At 53.4% G+C, this 23,109-nt stretch overlaps 1 protein-coding gene across 2 annotated transcripts; it reads right to left on the reverse strand.

The window, feature by feature from the left end:
* Window positions 1-184: 184 nt before the first annotated feature.
* Window positions 185-22,983, reverse strand: Sh2b3 (SH2B adaptor protein 3). 2 transcript variants are annotated; one of them, XM_055606077.1, is made up of 8 exons: window positions 22,665-22,983; window positions 14,168-14,848; window positions 4,012-4,113; window positions 3,840-3,931; window positions 3,664-3,758; window positions 3,364-3,581; window positions 3,106-3,277; window positions 185-2,975 (listed from the first exon to the last, which is right to left on the reverse strand). In XM_055606077.1, exons 2-8 carry the CDS (start codon window positions 14,819-14,821, stop codon window positions 2,653-2,655), a joined length of 1,656 nt encoding a protein of 551 aa, XP_055462052.1. In that variant the 5' UTR covers window positions 14,822-14,848; window positions 22,665-22,983; the 3' UTR covers window positions 185-2,652. The 2 variants fall into 2 exon arrangements, with proteins under 2 accessions (XP_055462052.1, XP_055462053.1); XM_055606078.1 differs by lacking the exon at window positions 22,665-22,983 and adding an exon at window positions 22,534-22,630.
* Between the last annotated feature and the right edge of the window lie 126 nt (window positions 22,984-23,109).

The raw sequence follows: 23,109 nt of genomic DNA on the forward strand, positions 1-23,109 counted from the left end.
AAGACACTACTTTAAAAGGGAAACAAATCTGACCAGGCTGGGAGTGAGCGGCTGAGTATTTGCTTAGTAGCACAGACCCTTGGTTCCATCCTGGGAGGAGAGATCCAGGCAGCAAGAACGAGGCTGAGCATGTGCTTATGGGGGCTATAAGGGAAAGGCAAGGATGTGGATGCAGAGATCATGGTCATAATTCTGAAAACCTTTTTAATTCACGTTTAGCAATTTGTACATTGTAGCAAAATTTGCATTATTCAAGAATAAGTTACTCATACAGTACATAAAACAAAAGCTTGCCAAATACCTTCTGATATGATAGATGAAATCCCCTCTTCCTATTGTCCCAGTGCTGCTTACTCCAGCCGCATGCTGTTAGATGTATTTTCCTTTGGGGGCAGTGGATGACAGTCTTGTCACTTGGTGTTTGCACCAAGGTAACATTTGAACACAAGATGGAGCCCTCAGGAAAGAGGTGAAGCCTTAATTTAGGTTAAGAAACTTAGGTAAAAATAGTGTTGTCTGGCCCAAAATTGTAATGATCACTGTTCCTTTTTCCTACACAGTCCAGAAATGATCAAAGGCAGAAGATTTATACAGAGAAAGCCATATGGATTGCTGGTCTAAAGTCAGGGCAGGTTAGTTGACCTAATTCTTTGTGCTGGTGACTATTAGTTTGTACTTGAGGAGTCAGGAGACGGAAGCAAGGGTGCAGAGACTGCTGAGCTACACTTAAGTCTCTATGGGATCAACTGACACTTCCTGCCTAGTGTGGCCTTGCCTGCCACTGGTGGCCAGTAAGGACTGCTGGGGCTGGAGATGGTATCTGCTGTTGACAGTGTGTGTGTCTTAGCCTGTTTCCCTTCAGCCAACTAGACCTCCTCTAGCAGAAAAGAAAAGGTGTTGGCTTAATGTCACTCTGTCACAGAGTCAGGAGAGTATTTTTTGTCATAATATGCTTAAATTTCTCTGATACCTTGGATACCTTTAAAAAGAAAGCCGTCCACATGGAGCTTGAGTTCCAGCCATGGAGCTTGAGTTCCAGCGCTGTGGGACAGAGGTGCTGGTTTATAGTGTCTGGCAGAGTCTGTGCAATCAGCCCCTTTTCTCTGGCACAGATCAGAGACAAGACTGGACCAGTGACTGAATATTGCTTATATCTTTGGTTCATACTTTGTGGGAAATAAAGGAAAGCTAGTTTGTTGTTTGTTTGTTTTTTTTTTTTTTAAAGATGGAACACAATTCTGCACCTGTGTTAGACCTGCCTTGGTCCATGAGCACAACAGTGGCTGTTCCAAGGTGAGGTACAGCTGGCTGCTTCTCCACCCACTAAGGGCCACACAAGCGCTTGCTTGCAAAGTACAGAGTAGCCAGATGAGGGGCCAGTGCTGTTGGTTATCAGCAGGGCATCGGCGTCTTTTGCCTCTAATGAACATGTCCCAGAATTAAGTTGATTCCCTTGAATCCTAAGGGCTATACCAACTGGCACTGTTTGTGCCCATGAGCAGCCCACTCCAGTCCCCATGAACTGCATCAGTTAGAAAAGATCAGACCAGTATAGGCCCCATCTAGATGGAGAGACTGTAGTTCAAGAGCATATTCTCCCACCAGTGACCGTGCTGCCACGTGGGACAGAAACACTTACAGTGAAATATTTCAGGAGTTTCTTCATAGTATGGTGTCAGCTCCCCTTTTGGCTCACGATCGAGCCAAGTAAGCCACTAGATGCCTGGGGCAGAGGCAAGCTATAAACGTGAGTTCACTACACAAACCTAGGAGCCCTTCCATCTGTGCTTGTCTATCCCCTGCCTGTTCATCCCATCCTCTGTAAAGCTGCTGTAAACCAGTCCTTCTCTCTCTCTCTCTCTCTTTTTTTTTGCATAAGGCACTGGGGTAGGAGGATGTCCCTTGCCACCCTTCTCTCTCTGCAAGCTGCCTAGATTTCCCTGAAAGGGTGACACACTTCATTCTCTCTACATTAGGGAGGATAGTGGCTACCCCATAGCAGGCGACTGTCCTGAGGATGAGCATACAGAGACACCAGCGTGCTAGCTTTGCTCAGGGCGAGAGAAGCAGGCGTGCTTAGCTGCCTCTGACTTGAGTGTGGCACGGGTCCTAGTAGGGCAGTGCCGTGAAGTAAGCTGTAATTTTAAATGGAAACCTGAATCCGTTTTTTAAAATTAATCTGAGGTAAAATGTTTAAAATCATTTTTGATCTTTAAGCTTGTCCCTCTAGCACAGCTTCTGTCCTAAAGCTAAGAGTAGCAGGATTATGAAGCATCCATCACCTGTGGCATGGAATGTGGACTTGCCAAGGAACTGGAGCTACAGGGAAGGAAACCATGTGAAAATCCAGGGACTGTTAGTGTTTTGTGCTTCCCGATGACCCTATGGTAAGAAGTCTGTCATCAGCTCTGTCAGTTTCCACTGCCAGCTCTGGGCCTGCAGCCCTTCTCTCCACTCCGGGATGGGGACAGGGCATAGGGTACCAGCTAGTGGCACCTGTGCACAAGAAGTACATCTGTAAACAGTGGGAGAAAGCCAGGGGCTAGCTGCGGCTGACAGGAAGCCTGTGACAGCCTGGTAGAGGGGCACATCAGAGCTGGGGAAGGCTGACAGCAGCCGGTAGCTCTCTGGAGGGAAGGAAGATGGTTACATTCACAAGTTTACGTCTCTGCACAGCTGTGAGAGAGGGGTGTACTGGTTGTCGATGGCCCGAAGGTGGCTCCGTGAAGAGGAGTCCATCTCATAGTCCGAGTCCCGGGTGCTGCTTACAGGCTCCAGCTCCAGGTGCCTCAGACTGTTGGCCAGTTCCTCAGGAGAAGGCACCAGGTGGAAGATCTGCTCCGGGGGTGTCACTCGGCCAGGGAGAGCCTCTGCGCCAAGGCCGGGAGGACAGCCAGCAGAGCTGAGAGGGGCAAGACCCAGCTCCGAGTCCCAGTGAGGAAGGGAGAAAGGGAAGAGGACAGTGTTGGAGGAACCTGGAGAAGTGACCAGGAGAGATGACACGGATGAGTCTTGAAAGTGAAGAAAGTGCACCAGACAAGAAGCTTGTGCATGTGTGCAGTTGCTGTGATACCACCCCTTGACAAAAACTTTGGGGTTCCTTACCTGGTGCCTGGGACACAACTACCACATAGCCAGAGAGTCGGACATCACAGGCTGCCCCACTCTCAAGCGGGATGGGGGAACGCTGGAAGTGGCGGAGCATGTCTACCACCGAGGGGAAGTGCAGGTGCTGCACACGACACTGTCCACGCTCTGTAAGCACCAGGCGGAGGTGCTATGGAAAGGGCCACACAGGGTTAGAGGTCAGCCAGCTGCCCAGGCTGCCCTTGCCCCACCATGGCCCACCAGTTCCTGCCCTACCTTGGCTCTGCCCTGTAAGTTGAATGTGAGCACATATTCCCCTCTCCGGGACTCGCTCTGCCGCACGAGGAACACGCCATGGGCATCAGGGCCCTGCAGCTGAACCAGCTGTGCAGCCCTCACTCTGGAGATAGGGCCATGGAACCAGGGGTAGCAGGACAGGAAATGATCTGTTTTCTGGCAGGCTGGGTCCAGCATCGCCGCTCCAGGTGAAGCACCTGGCAGAAAGATGGTGATGATGACCCACATGGGGGCTACACATGTCCAAGGACACCCAGAGGCCAGGCAACTGGCACATACCTTGATCTAGGGAGTCTGTGCTTCCCCTTGGGGAGCTGGCTGAGACAGGCTCTGCCACTAAGGAAAGGGGTAACTCTGTGTCCATATGCTCCAACCTGTAGGGGAAGAGGCCCGGTGAGGAGGAAGCCAGCAGGGACAATCAAAGAGAGCCAAGGCTGGGCAAGGGCAAGCCTCACCCTTGGCCTGTGCTTGCCCTGAGCTCTGCCAGCCATGAGTTCAGCTGCTGTTCGTCTCCCACCTCAAAGATGATGTCTGTCTGGTCCTGCACCTGCAGAGAGGAGGCATGCAGCTCTGCATCTGTGGAGAGAGCAGTATCTCCACAGGAGCAGTGTCTCCACTGACACTCACCTTCAGCACAAAGGTGTAGAGGTTGTCGGGCATCTCCAAGCGAGTGCACGGACGGACCTCCCGGATGCTGGAGCAGGCCTCTTGGAGCTTGGGCTTTGAGCTCTAGGAGAATGAGAAGACCACTTATGGCTTGTCCCTGGAGGCTCTCTGTAGGTATCCTTTTCCTGCACCTTCCTACCTGTCCTGCAGCTTCCCACCTGTGGGAAGTTCTCAGGAAGCTGTCAGTCAATGCAGTTGGCCATACAACATCACTGGTACATGCCACCTTTCTGGGTTTGGCTGGCCCTACAAGTGCCAGTTCCCAGGACAAACCTTAGGGTCAGAAGCCCTCTGGTCTTTTATTTCCTCTCATGATAAGATTGTCTTGCTGGCTGAGAAGGATCAGCTTCAGATCCTAGGCTGAGAGAGAAGCAGCTGGGAAAGCCAGAGAAGTAGGAAGGACAAAAGACTTGACAGACTTTTTCCCTCCCTCCGTGGCTTTTGTCCCAGGTCAGGAGAAACTACCAGGTGCTCCAGCCAAGTGCATCAGAGCCCAGTCTTTAACTCTCTCCGCTCCTTCTGGAGTCTACCCCCCATGCCATTATGAGCTTTGGCCAAACTGCCTGTTAATAGGAGTAAGGGGGGCCCGCTGGAGATTGGCCACAACTGCAGTGGGCTGGTCAGAGCTGGGGCTTTTCCAGCTCCCTGCACGAGCCCTAGAAGGATGAGAGTTACAGTGTATGTTCTGAGCTACCTGCTAGGATGCCTGAATATGTACTAGGCCTGGGACAGAGTGCATGAGCACTGGCCACTAGTCTACCTGGTTGGATTACTGAGAGGATGGATGTGGTCGGATTCTCTAGCCAGAATCCTAAGTACATTTGGAGCCTTACATTCCTCACCAACTGCTTCACTGGTCAAGCCTGGCCAAAAAGCAGCTTTCCAGACCCAACTTAGGGTAGCTGGAGACTGGAGTGTCTGGGCCATTTGAGTTTTTCAGTTTAAGTAGAATGTTCCATACCATCTACTTCTAGGCCAAGAAGTCAGTTTTTTTGTTTGTTTGTTTGTTTGTTTTTATTTTTGTTTCTAAGCTGTTATGATGCTGAGTGTATCTTGGCTTTCTACTTCCCTCTACTTTGCCCTGCCCTCTCCGGTGTGAGGGAACAGCTCTGCCCCCTTACTCTACAACCCCAGGCAGGCAAGGGGGTCTGCCTTTCACCAGACTTTGACTTGGGCAGCCGATGTGGGTGTTTCCAGGATGGTGGTCAGCTCTGTGTGGGTTATGGCACCCTGCAGTACCCTACCTAACACAGTGATAACAACAAGAAGCCAGAGGTCAGGAGTCCTGCCACTAGCTACTGCATCTCCAGCCTGCTGAAAAATGAGGCTGACGCTAGAGCCATGGCTACCTCTTGTACAGTCTTTGTACTGATTTCTGGTCCCTTAAAACCACATGGTTTCAGAGGGCTGGAGAGGTGGCTCAGTGGTTAAGAGCACTGTCTGCTCTTCCAAAGGACCCGGGTTAAATTCCCAGCACTTAAATGGCTGTAATGCCAATTCCAAGGGATCTGACACCTTCACACTAATGCACATAAAATGAAATTAAATAAATTATTAAAAAAAAATAACAGCACATGGTTTCATGTGTCAGGGGACAAAGGATCAGTCTTGGAACCCAACAGCAGACTTCAGCAGACTTCTAAATCTTCACAGGGCTCTGAAGCCACCTGGCCCAGGGAAGCCACACCCACCCAAGAAAGGAGCCTGTGGCTGCCCTGACATCCTCAGAAGACAGCTATGGCCCAGTAGGTGGCAAGCTTTGCCAAACTGCAAAATCCTGAGGGGAAAGGAGCCAGGGGACCAAGAATGGCTTTATTCCAGGACTCTGCCTAGTGAACCTCTACAGTCTCGGCAGGATACAGCCTCACTGTTGTCACCCTTTACTGCCTCACCTAGGCTGAAGCAGCTCCCATCCTAGAGCCTGGCTTCCTGTTACAGCTCTAGGAAGATGGAGGCAGGAGCGCTGGACTAACCTGCTGGATAACAGGAAGCCTTGTTTTTCAAAACAAAAACAGATACCCTGCTTTGTTCCAAACTAGATTTCAGTCAGTCAGATTATAGCATTACACAGAGACATCTGGGAGCCACCCAGTCCAGAAGCCAGTCCTAAGAGGGACTGACAAGTCTGACAGCAGACTGTTGAGACTATGTATCTTCCTGACTCTGGCCTCTTTCCCACTGTGCTCCTTATTCCCATCCTAGGCTAGCCAAGCCAAGTAAGGAAGTCTACAAATTCCAGGTTCTAGCCAAGCCTGGGCCAGCCCTGCTACCCTTCTTTCTCAAAAATTTCCCTACAGGTCAGAAAGATTTAGCACAAAAGGCCCCTTGCCCTGCTCTGCCCTAGGGCAGCAGATATCAAAGTTGTTAAGAAGTCACAGGGAATTGTTCCCAGCATAGGGAATCCTGTCTGCCTGTCAAGGCAAAGTGGATATTGAGGTCCTCGGAGGAAACCTTTCTGGGGTAAGAATTGAGGCTGGAACAGAAATGATGATGCTGAGCCCTAGAACTGCCATCAGCTGTGGTGAAGAACTGAGAGCCTTATGCCAGGAGCTCGGGAGGATCAGAGGGCAAAATGAGACAACTGTTTGCCCCGTGACAGAACAAGGTAGGACCAGCATGTATCATCAGGCCCAGACTCCAAAGAAATGACCAAGAAACAGCAGGGAAACAGAATCCACAGACAGAGCAGATTACCCATAGGGAACAGACTGCTGAGAGGTGCCTCCTCACATGAGATATTCTGGAAATAGATGGTTGTGCAGATAAGCTGAAAACCAATCAACTGTTAAAGCAAGAGTAAAATTTTAAAGAGAAATGGCAGCTGGGTCTATGGCTCACACCTTTAATCCCAGCACCCAGGAGGCAGAAGCAGGTGGATCTCTGGGTTCAAGGCCAAGCCTGGTTTTACAAAGTGGATAGTCAGGGCTACACAGACACTGCCGAAAAGAAAGAAAAAAGGCCAGTCACACTCCTCACTAGAAAGGGTTGGGTTCTAAATAGTTCAGCAGTTAAGATCACTCTGTGCTGCTCAATAAGGCCCAAGTTCCAGTTCCCAGCACCTGCCTGGTGGCTCGCAACCACCTTCCCAACCAAAGGGTCCAACACCCTCTTCTGACCGCTACAAAACAAATTATTAAAAAAAAGGAGTGCTTGTGCTGATGGGTAGAGGGTAGAGCAGAGCATTGGGAATGGCCACTAAGCAAGGGAAAGGCACCCGTAGCCAGCCATAGAGCCAAGTCTAATCCCAACTCAGACCCCTGCAGCTGCAGCCAGTGTGGAGATGGGGACAAGTCAGCAAGGACACGTGTATGTGCTTTGTGTCTCACATAGTGGTGTTTGTATTGTGATTTTGCAGCTCCTCAAAATGTTAAGCATTAATTGAACAGCCTACTACAAATATGGCACAGATGTTCAAAGTATTATTCACCATAACTCCCCCAAGTGGAAACAACCTAATTTCCACTTAGTCATGAATGGGGGGGGGGGGGGATATGGTAAATCCATACGAGGGAATATTATTTGGCCATTAAAAGGAACAAGATAATGGGTGTGACTCGGAAGCCTCCCGAAAGAAACAATGCAGATATAAAAAGACCACCTCCAGCCTGAGTCCTGTTGGGACTAACTAATGTCCAAGGAGAGTGTAATCATGGCCACACCACTCTGAACTAGTGAACCTATGCTATCCAGATCATCTTCCAATGGACCCTGAAGGTGGGGAGAGGAGCCCGGCCCAACCCAACATGGCCCTCTTAGGAACTCTACCCAAGGAGACACCGAGACCATGCAATGCTCTGTGCAGAGTTAACTGCACTGGGGAGACGCCTCAAGCGTCTCAAGTGGGTTCCAGGTGATGCGGGGCTGAAACACACCTGTCTGCCATACTGACAGATGCCAGCTCTAGTCATCTGCCCGGCACACTGCAGGGTAGGAGAAAGCCTCTTTGAGGAAGCCAGGTGGACAGCCATTTACTGAGATGCACTGTCCTCTGCAGCCAGGGATGGGAGGACGCTGGGTAGTCTATCTGTGGTTTTGGTCTCTTTAGACAATCCTTGTCATTTTCCTAAATGGTGGCAGCATTCTGAGGCCAACTGGCCCCTTTAAGACAACTGCCTAAGTAAGAGTACCTGTGCTAAGGCCAGGGCCAGGTGGCATGTCTCCCCCAGAAGGGTCTCTGTTCACTGGTCCCAGCCTTAGCCAGAGGAGAGCTAGCGGGGAGGGCTGGGAGCTGGCCCCCTTCTGAAGCCTTTGTTTCCTTTTCTGTTCACTAAAGCAGTGGGCAGGGGATTTCCCCAGCATGGCCATTGGACTATTAACTGGGGAGGGCACCTGGAAAACCCATCTTTTGGGTCTGGAGATTTCGATGCAGAGAGTCTTTTCTGCCCCTCAGGATGGTGATGTGCCAGAGCACTGTTTGCCGCAATGGGAAACTGAGGCTCACAGAGTCAAGTTAACAGCCCAGAGCTATATCCCAAGGACAAAAACTAAAATATGAGCTCAGACCTGCTCCTTCCCAGTGCCTACCACACTGCCCTTAGCCATGATCCCAACACTGCATCCACAGCCCTGACTCCTGATGGCTTCATCCCACAAAGCAACAGGACCATCTTCCATGACAGAGACTCTTGACAGGGTCCAAGACAGAGACTCTTGACAGGGTGGGGATTGACTGGCACCTCCTCTACGCAGGCATGCTCTACTGTGAATTCATACAACTGGAGCCTTTTGAAAGAAGCCCAAAGTGTCACCAGCTGCCTGCAGTGCTAGCAGAGCTTGGGTTCTGACTGATTTTTCACAGAACCCATTGAGGGAGTAGGATGGCTGTATATAGCAGGCCTCTTGGGAACTCTGGCATCTCTTTTTCTCTCTTCCCCTTCCAGTCTGGTAGGCTCAGCACAAGCCCCCTTGATTGTTCACAGTTCAGAGAAGCCTAGGCATCTGCCCCTAAGGTCCCCGGTAGGCAGGCCTGGCAAATACTGTGACATCTGGGTGTGGCTTCTGCAGGCAGGGCTTGCTCTGCAAACTTGGGTATTTAATACAACCCCAACCCTAATGTCCCATCCTGTGCTCACACAAGACCCCATTTCTGCCTCCTCACCTCTAGGCTGTGTGGCCTTCGACCTGTCTTCTCATCTAGTAATTGGTGGGGCTGGGCCCCTCAAAGGGATTGTGGGAGGACTTCATAGGTAAGCCAACTTTACAGTGCTTGTCATAGGAAAGCAACGAAGTCAAAGGGAAAGTCACTACACCAGGAACAGCAGCTCGAAAGGCCCAAAACCAGGCCTGTCTTTCAAGGGTCAACTGCCTTTCCCATGGCTTGGCGGGGGTGGGGGTGGGGCTGCGGGACCACAGAGCCTGGAACCCAGCAGAGTTGGTGGGTACAGAACAAGGCTTCCTGCTGCCTCCCCGCCACCTCCTCCCAGGCAGGCCCAAAGGAAACCGCCAGGCCGGCAGTGGCCAGCCCTTTCTTTCTGCTTCCTCTTTCCCACACAGCATGGAGGAAGGGAGGCCAGGTCCCTGCATGCCTGGGGCTCCTCAGGCCTCCTAGCTTCCCTGTCTTTATGCCCAGCAAGTACATAGCCCTCCTGCCCATCATCGCCCCAGCTTCTCAAGCACTTCTCCAGCCACACAGCCACACAAGGGACCACTGGTACTAGGATGACCACCCGGTTCCCTTCCTACAGCACTCTACATCCTAACCCTCACTCCCACCACCAGCTGTGAGACCTTTCTCCCTAAGCAGCAGCTCCCACAGGCCTGACCCCAGATACCCCAGAGTCACTCCTGTTCCTGACACCATAGAAGCCACAGAGAGAATGGTGGCACTAAGCTTTCAGGCTTACCAAAGTGAAACTGACCCCAGCCTGACCTGCTGCTCCAAGGGGCTAGGAGAGGCCACCAGGCCTGAAAACCACCCCTGCCCACTGGGCCATGCAGTAAGGACTAATAGCCCCAAGCCTTGTTTTCCTGGGAGGTGCAGAGCCCAAGGCCTCCCTGTAGTACCTCAATGTCGCCCCAGTTGGGCACATACTGAAACACGACTGTCTTTGGGCCCAGCATCTACAGCACCCACATGGCATCCCTGGCCACTGCCCTGGGAGGGTAACTGCACAGGGGCCACTCATCAGCCAGAGAAGATGGTGTCTTCTCGCATCTTCTCTACTCGACCACACAGGTAAGACCAGGTGCTAGGTCCCTCCTGTGTTACAGTCTCACAGTTTGGCCTTATTTTTTGAGATGGGATTATTTTGTATCCTAGGCTGAACTTGGACACAAAATCCTCCTGCCTTAGCTAGGATAATTGGAGGGGGTGGGCCCAGGTCCATCATGCCCATCCTTAGCTCTTTGCTGCTGAGATAGTAGCTCGCATAACACAGGCTGGCCCCAATTTTGATGTGTAACCAAGACTGACCATGAACTGATACTATGGAGATTACAGGTAGTGCCACCATGCCCAGTTTAGACCTTAGGAAAGAGTAAGAGTGTCCACTTGCCCCTGTGTGCATGTTTGGAACATGGTGCTAAGTCTTCGGGGCAGCCTCCACTCAACCCAGGCAGCTTTCATGGCTCTTGCTTCAAACATGCTCCACACCTCCCACCTTGGGGCCTTTGTCCAGCTGTCCCTTGCTGCCAGTCAGCAGGTTCCCCTTCAGAATCACAAGGAATCAGGGGTGGTGGCACATGCCTGCAATCCCAGTACTCAGGACTGGAGCAGGAAGATTTCCTTGAGTTGGAGGCAAGCCTTTGCTATGTAATTTCCAGATCCACCCAGGCTATGAGTGAGACCCCACAGTGGGGTGCAGAGAAGGAAAACAAGGAAACCGGCAGTTTAGACAGTGCTGTTGGCACAATCCAGAACACTAGCCAGCAGGACAGACAGCATCCAGAGGCAGAAGCACGCCCCTACAGATGGGCACTTCAGCACCAAATGGCCTTGGGCTCTAACAGGAAGTCTCTCCAGCACACAGAACACATCCACAGGCATAGTGTGGTAGCTCTGCCTCACTCCTATACACCAACTCAGTCCAGATGCCCGCCACGACAGCATGACGCTGCAATAAAGTTCCAGAAGAAAAGACAAGCCCACAAAGCCTGGCTGGGCCAGTAGTTCTCAAGTGGGATACAGAAAGCAATCAAATAGGGAGCTTCTTGTCTGTTGTGGTGGCGTATACCTATAATCGAAGCACTCAGGATACTGAGGCAGGAGATTTAAGAGTTGAGGGCGAACCTAAGCTACAAGGGAGATGCTTTCTCAATAAGGGCTGTCAAGATGGCTCAGCAGGTACAGGAAGGTGCTCACTGCCAAGCCTGACAACCTGAGTTCCATTCCCTGAGACCCAGGTGGTGGAGGGAGGGAGCTGACTCCTCCAAGTTATCTTCTGACCTTGATGCACAACCACACACCCCTCCTACCCCTGCTACACGCTAAATTGCAGTGAGTGGATCACCATAAAAGGTGGGCACTTGTGTTGCTAAGAAGGCAGTCCATATCATGCGACATGACATCTACAATACAGGAATGCCCATACCACACGCATCTCTGGGAAGTCCTGAGAAAAGGGAACCTTGGCCAATTAGATGGCCTGGCTGGTAAAGCTTGACCCACAAACGTGAGGACCCCAAGAACTCATGGCAACAGCTGGACAAAGCCCAGCATTGGGAAGAGACCAATAGGTCACTGGAGCTCCCTGGCCAGGTGGGCTAGTTGAACTGATGAGCTCCAGGTTCAGAGATCTTGTTTGTTAAAAATAAGGTGCAGAGCAAAGGGGAAGACACATCGGAGGCTCCCTCTGTCCACAGGCACATGCAGCCACACAAAAAACAAAACTAAACAGTCTCTCTCCAGGCTGGAAAGATGGCTCAATGGTCAACAGCACTAGCTGTCTCCCAGAGGAGGCAGGTTCAATTCTCAGCACCCACTTGGCAACTCACAACTGTAACTCCTGTTCCAGGGATCCAACACCCTCACGCAGACATACATACAGGCAGTTTCAATGTACATAAAATAAAAATAAATTATTAAAAAAACAAAAGACAGGCTCTTTACAAAAGAATAAATCGTAGGGGTCAGTAAATATGAGACACTAAAGCTCCTGAGAGACCAGCACATGGCTATTAGAACAACCAGCTTCAAGAGTGTATGAGGATGTGGAAGCAGGGTCTCTCAGCCACTGCCGTAAGTACACCAATCAGCACAGCCCCTTGGGGAAAGTCATGGTGTCACCAGGAAAATCACTGCCAGGAATCTACCCAAGAGAAACAGAAGCACATGCCTGCAGAGACCTATGTGCAAATGTCACTGGGATATTATTCAAAAAAGTCCCAAAAAATACTGACGCTTGTCATACCAACACTTGAGAGACCGACAGAAGAGGACCTAAGCAAGAGCCTGTTCAAGGGGGAGAAGGCACGGAAGTAGGAGTCATTTAACCAGCTCTGCAGCAGGTGTCAGTAAACCAGCATGGGCTAGTGCTTGCACCAGAACGCATACAAAACAAGATGAACTTAAAACTCTACAGAGGGCTGGAGAGACGGTTCAGCACTTAAGAGCATTTGCTACCCTTGCAGAGGACCTGTTTGATTCCCATCACCCATTAATTATCAGGTGGCTCACAACCACCTATAACTCCCAAGTCTAGAGTATTGGATACCTTTGGCCTCTGAGGGCACCTGTACTCAGTCATGAGCATGCGCACACGAGAGCACACACATATATGGATGTATACATACATCCATTTATGTGCAGTTAAAAATAAATACATAGGGAACAACTGAGAATGTGATGTGATGAGTAGAATCCTGCTGCCCATGCACAAAGCCCTAGCTTCAATACCTAAGCCACATAAAATAGGCCTAGTGGGACATGCTAGAATTCCAGCACCCAGTGGGTAGAGACTAGACGCTCAAACCTAGCCAGGCGCTGTGGTACACGCCTGTAATCCCAACACTTGGAGAGGCAGAGGCAGGTGGATCTCTGTGAGTTCCAGGCCAGCCTGGTCTACAGAACGAATCCCGAACAGCAAAGGCTACACAGAGAAATCCTGTCTCAAAAACAAAAACAAACAAAAAACCCAAAGGGCTGGAGAGATGGCTCAGAGGTTAAGACTACTGTCTGCTCCTCTAGAGGTCTGAGTTCAATTCCCGGCAACCACATGGTGGCTCACAATCACAATACTAGAACCTGATTTGCCCTCTTCTGGCATGCAGGTGTACATGCAGATAGAGCACTTGTACATTAAATAATAAAATCATAACACAAAACAAACAAAACCAAGAAGCTCAAACCTCAAAGTCATCCTCTACATAGCTAGTTCAAGACCAGGCTAGGCAAGACCCAATCTCAAAAACGAAACCAGATATCCAAACTATGGAGTGAGTAGGCAGAGTGTGGGAATGAGGGTGCTTCTGGATCACTTAGAGGCACACACTGAAACAAAGAGCTTCATAGCACTACTACCTTTTAGCAGTCACTGGCAAGGACTTTGCCACCCTAGTAGATCCAACTCCCTTTCCTTTGCAATGGTGCCAAGTGCGTGCTCACTGGGGGCTTGCTCCTTCTAAGCTCCCAATAGAACAGTAGCTTTCCAGCCCCTGATGTATGCCTAGTACACAGTAGGTGCTAATAAATACCTGTCCAGTGATCATGATTGGCACCACATGACCAAGAGTGCCTCACATCACTGTTCCCCTACAGCCAGGATGTCACACAGAACGGGACCACAGAGAACAGAAAGAGGAAATCAAGGCAGGCAGCCAGGCCTCACACACCCACACCAGAGAGATGAATGCTAGCTGCAGCACTGAGATCCTGGGCCTCACCTGCCAGTAGAGTAACTGGTGAAACCCTGGCCACTAGCCAGGAGGAGCAAGTCTCAGAAAACAAACTGCAGGGTGGGCACATCAGGGGTTCCACTCTGCCCTTACGGACTTCCTACAAGTCAGTGTCAGCTGGATCTGGACTTTGAAAGACTAAACCGATCAGCTCCGACCCATCAACGGCATGAACAGCATCCACAGTGGCCTTGAACTCTCCAGGGTCGAAAACTCACTGTCTGGGACACGGGAGTGCGGTGGGTTACCAAGCAATGGGCATGCCGTTGCATACCAGGACGCTCACCTTGGGGGGATCGAAGAGCTGCAGCAGGCGGCCATGGCCTGGACCTGGGGCCCGCAGCACCAGGCGACCCCGCTGCCAGCTCGCCCCGCTGTCCATGGCCGCCTCATCTGCCAGGCTGTAGCGCAGCGCCGCCTCCTTGAGTGCCTCGGCCGACGGCTCCCGAAGACTCCAGGGTAGCAGCTTGCGGGTGGAACCCGGCCTGGTGGAGGCGGAGGTGTCATTGTCGGTGTCGTTGGTGTCGCTGGCAGCCCCTGGCAGCTCCCCAGCTGAGCGGCGGCGGAAGAGCTGGCGCAGGCCGCGGCGCAGGTGCTGCAGGGCGCAGGAGGGCCGCGGGCCCAGGTCCTCGGAGCTGCGCGCTTTGGGCAGCGCCGGGCGGGGCGGGGCAGTGGCGCGGTAGTCGCGACCTGGCGGCCCCGCGAGACCCTCTCGTACCTCCCGGCAGAAGTGGCGCTGGAAGAGCTCAGCGAACTGCAGCGACACTAGGTCGGCGCGGGGCGGCTGTGGGTGCGCGCGCGCGAACAGCCAGTACTGGTGGGCCAGCTCTCGCGCCGCGGCCGCTGCGTGCCGCTCGCAGAAGTCGCTCCAGCCGCGCGGGGATGCGGGCGACGCGGGTGCCGAGGACGTGCGGGACGGCTGCACGGTGGGCCCGTTCATGGCGGAGAGCGAGGCGGGGCGGCCGAGCTGCAAGATAGGACACAGGCAGTGAGCCAGGCAACGTCCCCGCCCCCGTGGCCACCCGGAAACACCCCGCACGTGGAAGCCAACAAGTCAGCGGGAGGGCAGCGCACACTCGGTGGATACAGTGGGTAGGCAAGATCAACCGGGGAGGAGCTGCTTTCTCCAGAGGGGCTCTGACAGCTCAGCAACCCTCAGAACCATGCTTGGGGTTTCCCGGAATTTTTCGTCTAATATTTTGACCATAAGAAGTGAAATTTCAGGTGACGGGAACTGCCTACCAGGAAACAGGCTACTCACAGAACACCAAAGTAAAAACTGACCAGTGACAGCCGGGCTGCTTTGTAAAGAATGAACACAGGCTTTCCACGGCCCAGGGTGGGTGCTGTAAAATGGTACAACTTCGGGGGGGGGGGGGATTTAGACTCATTTCCCACGATTAAAGGTTTTCAAGGTAAATGCTTGCTCATAGGCCAGAGCCCTGACCACAGCTCCCTGCTATTGGTGACAACCCTGACCAACGGGCAAAGCCTGGGGAGAGGGGAAGGCACGGGGCTGTCCTGGAGCAGGAAGCAAGGGTGAGGGTACTACCACCCTTTCTAGGAAGCGCAGAGGTCAGGGCCATCCATCCACCCTGTATGACCCTGTTTACTTCCACACATCCTCCTCCAGCTGGTTTTTACAGGTATGGTCACACATTTAATGGTGGACAAGAAAGGCCTGGTGGGCAGATCCATCCTGAAATGGTAGGTTGTGGGGCAGACTAGAGGTGCCGGGGAAATAACAGGCGGATAGTTATTACCCGTCTCTAGAAAGCATGGTTAGGAACATGAACTCTGAAACCTGGGTCCAAATTCCAGGCCCTCCTCTCACTGGTTATACGTGATCTTGAGTGACCTCAAGCGGTTCCCCACCCCTCAGTTTCCCATATGTCAGGCTGCCCACCTCAGCCAATTGAGAATGGTTTATAATCTGGAAAAGTTCAGTGACTAGATGCTGTCCTCATTTAAATGTTGTAGCAACAGCCACACTAAAGATGAAATGCAGTGAGCAGACTCACAGTGATGTAAGCATCTCCAGGCCTGATAGGGGGCCTCCAGCAGACGCAGGAGCATGACAATTACGATGTCCATGGGTCGCCCTGCACTATCCTTGGTGTCTGGTCAGGATAAACACTGCAGAACCTATACACAAGACCTGTCTTCATCTACTCCCTCAGGCACTCCCCACAATACGCTGAGGGCCTACTGTGTACCAGAGGATACAATAGTAAACAGGCAAGGTATTTAAAACCTTGGCTGTTTATGGTGGCATGTGCCTTCCTGGCACTGGGAAGGTCAAAAGTTTAAGAACATCCTTAGCTACACAGCAAATTCAGAGCCAGCCTGGGCTTCATGAGACCAGCCTCAAAACAACAGAAAGAAACTTTGTCCCCTCAGAGCTCAACACAAACAGGTCCGGGCACTGGCTGTGTGGCCATCTCAATTTCCAACTCATTAAATGTTTGTGAGAACCCCTTGTAAGGGGCTAGAGGGTCCTGCAGCAGGTGGGGACCTAATGTTCTAGCCTTTTGTTGATAACAAATGGAACAGGGAAAGAGATCATCTTTGGCTGCTTCTGGCTGACACCCTCTATTTTTGGCTATGTGAAATAAGCTGCTGTCAGTTCTGTTATAACTGGCAGACATCGTAATCTTTCCCTGTTAGTTGTTCACTTAACAGCTGAAGGAATATTTAATTTTGTCAATAACACTTTCCTCTGGCCAGGTATGGTGGCCCATGTTATAAAATTATGATAGTCAGGAGGCCAAGACAAGAGAATACTATTCAGTCCCACACCAGTCTGCATTCTAGCCACAGACTGAAAACCAGATAGCCCCTATTCTTCCATCAAACTTGGGCCCAGAAATGGGGCTCTTCCTGCTGTCCCTACCACCCAGGCGCTTTCTCTTCTATGGTCTGTGCACTGCAAGAGCAAGAACAGACAAGGAAGGGTGGCCACCCACTTCCAGCACCTCACAGGACATGTCCACCCCACAGGCAGCCCTCACAAGGGCCACTTTGCACTCTGTCAGTACTTTGCACACTCTACCCTATCATAAGGTCCTTTCCACACAGTAGGCACTTTGCACGGAACAGCAAAAAGCCAGGAGGCAAAAAGGAATAGGCCACATCTACCCAAGTCCACCTCACTCTGCCCACCTCCCCTTGGGGAACACCCAGTTCTTGGAGGGATTCCCAGCTGTGGTCAGTGCCATATCCCCATACCCCAGGCCTTATTGCTGGCGAGGCCAGCCCAGCCTACGCAGCCTGGAGCACCCGCAAGCTGAGTGCACACATCACAGCTCTAGTCCCGTCCGCCCACTGCAAGGGCCGCAGGGCTGCTTTCTCGCATCATATTCTCTAGGCCTTCTGCGTCCATCAGATCACAAGAGGAGCACGAGTCCAGAGTCCGTCCTCAGCTTACTGATCACTGTCCTGAGCAGTGGGGATTTGTCAGTGGCCATCTCCACCAGACTATGACCCAAGGACCAAGGCACACCTGCCCTCTTCCACTTCCTGCCACAGCAGGGGCTCAAGGGCACACACACAAACTTAAGTCTTACTACACAGCCAAACTAGACTTGAGTACACCATCCTCCTGCAGGCCTGGCATAAATGTTCTCTTTAGGCTGGCCTCCTCCTGCCTCCAGCTCCTGGGTGCTGGGTTTCTAGGCATGTACTGGGTCTCTCTGATGCTGGGGATGGAACACACCCATATGCTAAGTAAAGTGCCCTCCCATGTGAGCTACACCCAAGCCTAACAACCACCTGTATGCCGCTGCCTCGTGACCAACAACGATTATCCACTAGCCACCATCTTGCCTAGCCTGCCTTCTGGGCACCCTGGGCTCTGTCCACACCTGCCCTTCATCTGAAATTTGTACCAATTCACTTTGTATGTCAGGATCTAAAGGATAGCTGCAGAGCCAGGCCCTGGTGGGCCCTTCCACATTCCCTGCTAGCTAGGCCCAGCTGTGGGTTCACTCGGAGTCCCCTCACAAAGGTGACACTAGCTATACACCCCACCCCTAGGCACCATTCTAACTACTCCAGGCCTTAAACCCTAAGGGGTAGGAATGAAACCACCCAATAACCAGGATAGCACCCCAAAGAGCCCCAGTGCACCCCAGAAACTAAGTTGCTTCCTGTACCCTACAGAGTGCTTACGGCACAGAGCTGGGAATATGGACTGTTTCAGCTCTGCTGAAGTAGAAAGTGACCAGCAGCCCTGTCCACAGTACCAACTATTCAGAAATATAAAGAAAGCACATCCACTCACATTAAAAAAGGATGACTCTACTCCAGGCTCCCTGAATCCCAACTAGCTGGGTGTCCTGTCCTTAGGCCCAAGTAAAGAGGGGAAAAGCCAGGTAAAGGAGATGGGCTTACTCAAGGTCCAGCCATCTAGAGAGGGCAGATCCCAGCCAGCCTGTTCACAAGCATGGGCTGAGGGCAGCAACACTGCCCCCTCCATCTTCACCATCCCAAGGTGCCTCTGCCACCCCCAAGGCCCACTCAGATCAAGCACCCCAGGGGCCTCTGCAGCTGGGCAAAGCAGGCTGGCATTCCAGTGTCAGGTCACGTCCCACATCCCCCAATGCCAACACAGGAGAAAAGAGCACCTCGAGGATTCCACCCCAATAGCCCCAGAGGCTGCCTACACCCCACCCTGCCCAGGGGCAGCAGGAGAAGCAGGCAGGCTTTGATGGACACCTGCCAGTGCTCTCAGAACTGTGAAAGGCTGGCACGGGCTGGAGAAGAGAGTGGCTGTCCTGTTGTTGCTGACACTTAGAGCAGGGGAGGTGAGTCAGGCTGCCTACCCGCAAAGCCCAAGTCTCAGGAGGAACCCAATTCTGGGTCAGGCAGCATGGGTGGCTGCCGGCTGGATGGCCAGAAGCACCAGGCAGAAGATGGTCCCCTCCAGTGACTGACTGATCGCTCCATGTGCTAGGAGATGAAACACAGCTGCTCAGCTTGTGACAATCCTGGGAGGGTAGAGGAGCCACAAGAAGGAAGGAGCAAAGCTCCAGGAACCCCAGCCTGAGCTTGTGATGGGCTCTCTGTGACCACAGATACCCCTCTCCTCACCTGCCTTTCCTCACAGAGAAGATACAGCCTCTTCTGCCCACCTGGGTTCAGCCCCAGGAGCGTCTCCTGATCCCCAGCCTGGTGGGAGCCATAGTGACAGCAAAGAAGAGCTGGGCCCAGGGTACTTGTTCCCCATTCCCAAGTCCCTATGGCAGACATACAAGGCAGCTTGCTCCCTTCAGTCAGCAAGGCGGGGGACTGGAAGGGTGCTGGGAGGAGATTCTGTGACCACCTCCAGCCCATGACTACAGAGTCGGCTCAGCAGCCTCTCAGCTTGACGGCCACTCCCATCTCACAGGAGCAGAGGAAGCCTCACTACCTGGAGGTTCCACCTGCCAGGCCAGGGAGGGCTGTTCAGTGAGGAGGGGAAGGGAGGGGAGGGAAGAGTGTGGTGTGTGTCAGGTCTGGGAGAGCTATTCAGTTTGTGCGTACCCAAGAGTTGTGCCTGCCCTGCTGGGACAGAAAACCCCATACCATCCTCTGAAGCCTGCCTCCTCCAAGGAGGCCCCCACACTCTCTGCTGCAGTGTTGAAAAGATCCAGTGTACACACCTCACATTCTAGCCCACAGGAAGCAGGGTGCAAGGGAAGTTTGGCCCTGAGAGACTAAGGCTAGACTACCTGGCAGCCAGTCATGCCCATCCTGAGGTAACCAGGCTCGCCCAGTCTGCCAGCATAGGAAGTTTCATCTAGCTTCCTCTGCCCTACCTCCCCTGTGAACCTCCCCCCCACACACACACACAACTTGACACTCCAGACAGCCACCCTAACTACTCTCCAGGAGGTGGGGCAAACAGGAACAGCCCCCAATACCAGACAGGGTTTGGTTTTGTTTTTTGAGACAGGGTTTCTCTGTGTAACCCTGGCTGGCCTGGAACTGCCTCCCATAGTGCTGGGATTAAAGGTGTGTGCCACTGCACCCAGCCAGCAAGAGTTGACAGCGGCAGAGGTGATGGCAGAAGTACCTCACTGCCAGGAAAAGCCTCACCAACTCCTGAACTGCCTGGAGCTTGAAGGGGCACTGGCAGCCCCTGGCGCTCGTGTGCCCCAAATGAGTACTTGGGACTATCTGAAGATGCCTCTAGTGTGGGTCTGAAAGGTGAGTCTACCTCCTACACGGAGAAGCACACAGAGCCCCCACCCCCAAGCCTGGCCCAGCCCCCAGTCAGCTGCCGTGAGTCAGCCCCCATAAGCAGGGCAAAGACTTCCTCCCTCCAGGCCTCCCTGGGGACCAAGCTGCAACCCCCACCAGCAGCTGGGGGGGGGGACACATCCGGACAGGCCCCAAGGGGCTGCAGGCCTGGCTCACAAGGAAGCCCAGAGGCTGGCCCCCCCTGCCGACCCTTGACAGGGTTGTGTGGGAGGAAAAATCTTTCAGCCATCTGCTCAGCTGCTGGGTTTCCGGCTGGCCAGGGTGGAGCAGGCCATCAGATCCCTTAGGGACCCGTCTCTTGTCCCTGTGAGAAGAGGGACTCTGGGCTGCACAGCCTAGTGGTGTTAGTGGGACCCAGAGCACTGACCAAAAGACACTGGATGTCCAAATCGTGGGGCCCGAACAGGTGGTATCTAACAGTGGCCAACGACATGCAGCCATGCCTGAGACCTACCCAGTCCCTGAGGGACCTCAAGGCCCCGGAAGCTGTAAGCTGGGGTACAGGACTCCTGGGTCCAATTAGGCATGACTCAGCCAGTGACCCCCACTGAATCATTTCCCCTAGGCAGCCTGCCAGCCTCAGTTTCCTCAGGAGGGTGGGTGGCTGGCTGGGAACAAGCCTAGTAGGAGCAAGCAGAGCCCCTCCAGACACTCCAGATGGAAGCCGCTTCCTGCCCTACCCCGCCCAAACAGAGATTCTCAACACCCCGGAGCCCTGGGGACCATTTTCCCAGGAAACCTGGCAATTAAGTGCCTGCCCCTCCTGGATTACTAGCAGTAGCTTGAATTTACTAAGCACCAACCTCATGCCCACACTGCATGCCTCTCTCAGAACAGCTGTCCTTCAGCACCTCCACCTCAGAGTTCTGCCAACACTTGTAGTTCAGAGATGGTAAAAGACAAGCCTCAGACCTCAGAGCAAAGGCAGTTACAACCAACCTAGTTCAAATGTCTAGCCCTTGCTGGGCTCCTACATGGCACACAGCCACCCTAGAGGGGCAAGAGATTTGGCTCACACTCGGCAGGTCCCAAGAGATGTCAGGTGACTGACCCAGGGCCTCACCCCGAAGCTAGCAGAGTCTGGATTAGTTTCTATGAGAGTGCTGCTCCAGGGACAAGTGGGCACTAGGAAAAGAACTGTCGTGTCAACGATACTTACGCTCCATCTCTGCATGCCAGACTCCACCAGTTAAAACCCTTCCCACTCCTAAAGACTTCATTACTTCCGAGAAGCTAAATGACCACCCAAAGATCCACAGCAATGGGAAATTCAGAAGCCAACTAGCCTCAAAGGTGGGCCTGACCCCAAAGACCTGCTCTGCAAAGAGTAAGATATAGGCCCAGGCTGTATAGCTCTGTGAAGTCACCAGAAGTCTCTATCAGCCAACCTGAGGGTGGCCCAGCAGGACCAGATATCCCGAGGTCTGTAAGCTGACTGCACAGCCCAGCTGCTCCAAGAACCTCACTTGTCTAAGAAGGTTGTCTCTTGAACAGAGAGGACCAGGCACTGGGTGACAAAGAGTCAGGAAGGAAGAGCAGCAGAAATGACCTCACCATAACAGATAACACCCTTGTCATGCCTGCCTGCCCTCCTGATCAAGACTCTCTGTGCCCTGGTGGCCCTCACAATTAGGTGTCAACGAGGAACGAGGAGACAAAGGAGGGGCTGTCATCTGACCCTGCCCAGGTCTTCAGAGTGCCCTGCCCAAAGACTTGGGAAACCCCAGAGCAGCCGGGGTCAATAAAACAGGACACTGTGAAAACAGCCTGTAATTGAGCCCTTCTCGCTGCCAGGCGCAGGTGCCTTCCCCTTCCACGCTCTGCCTCATTAAAACTACACCTCATTAAAACTGCACTGCAACTCTCTTAGTCCTCACTCAGCAGAGGGAAAACGGGTCATGGCCCTCAACTTGGAAAGCAGAGTAGAGAGAATACAAATGCTGCCTCGAGGGCCCTGTTTCTTCTCTTCTGCCACTGCCCAGCCCTTGAGGGTGCTTCGGGGCAACCCCTTCCTAGCTGGCCGCCCCCACCCACCCTTCCGTGGCCCACAGGGACTGAACAAGTTCCCGAATGTATTCACACCTTGGCCCAGACGGAGTTCCCTCCCGGCGGGACCACGGCGACTGTGGGACAAAGCTCATCAAGTGTCCTACGTGTAAAACCCTCACAACTTCCCCACTGGCTCTGGCCTGTCATGCCCTACCCCACGCCTCCCCCCTCCCAAGATCTCTGCCCGCTTTCGCCTTTAGGGCTCGGTATGCCACCCCTGTGGATCACCAGGACCCTAGTGACACACATGTCCAATCCCCTGGCAGGGGCCAAGCACGCTGTGTCCCCGGGAAAGCTCTCGGTTCCTCCCGCGGCGCCCCATCAGGCCCCTCGCTGGAGGCCCCAGCTGCAAGCACTGACCTCCGCGCCCACATCACTGCGGTCTGGGATTGGGGAAGAGAAACAAAATGAGGAAACGCCAGAAAACAGAAGCGGGACGCGGGCGGCCGCCCAGCCCAGTTCCTCCAACGCGCTCGGCGGGCCGCGCTTACCGCGCAAGCTGCGGGTCGAGGCCCGGCCGGCCCATGGCGTCGTACGGCCTCTCGACGCTCAGGCAGGAAACCCCGGCTCGGAAAACGGCCAGCGCCTCATTTCCGCCACCAGCGCCTGACAGCAGCCGGGGGACGCGGCCCCGGGCCGCCACCGGGACGGTGCTGCTGCTGCTGCCGCCGCCGCCGCCGCCGCCGCCGCTATGGACCCCGTGGCCGGTGACAGTCTGGGCGGGCTGACGGCCAGGCGGAGGCGACGGCCCGAGCCCATGCCGCCCCGCGCCGTTATGTAAAGAGGAACCGGTCGCGAGCCTCCGGCGGCCGCGGAGGGCGGCCTGGGGGCGGGGCTACGACAAGCCACGCCCCGTCTGCCGCCTGCGGAGCCCGGACGGCGGGCTAGGCCCCGCCCTCCCCGCGCTGCCTCGGCCTGCCAACCGGTGGGAGGCAG

The sequence above is a fragment of the Psammomys obesus genome, unplaced genomic scaffold, assembly GCF_907164565.1.
Source record: "Psammomys obesus unplaced genomic scaffold, mPsaObe1.curated_primary_1811, whole genome shotgun sequence".
NCBI classification, from domain to species: domain Eukaryota; kingdom Metazoa; phylum Chordata; class Mammalia; order Rodentia; family Muridae; genus Psammomys; species Psammomys obesus.

Bases quoted from the DNA above. Each gene is read 5' to 3' on its own strand.
- Sh2b3 (XM_055606077.1), bottom strand. From the start codon at position 14,821: ATGAACGGGCCCACCGTGCAGCCGTCCCGCACGTCCTCGGCACCCGCG. The intron at 4,114-14,167 runs GTGAGCGTCCTG...TCATTCTCCTAG, and splicing joins AGCTCTTCGATCCCCCCAAG to AGCTCAAAGCCCAAGCTCCA. The intron at 3,582-3,663 runs GTATGTGCCAGT...TCTTTCTGCCAG, and splicing joins CACAGACTCCCTAGATCAAG to GTGCTTCACCTGGAGCGGCG.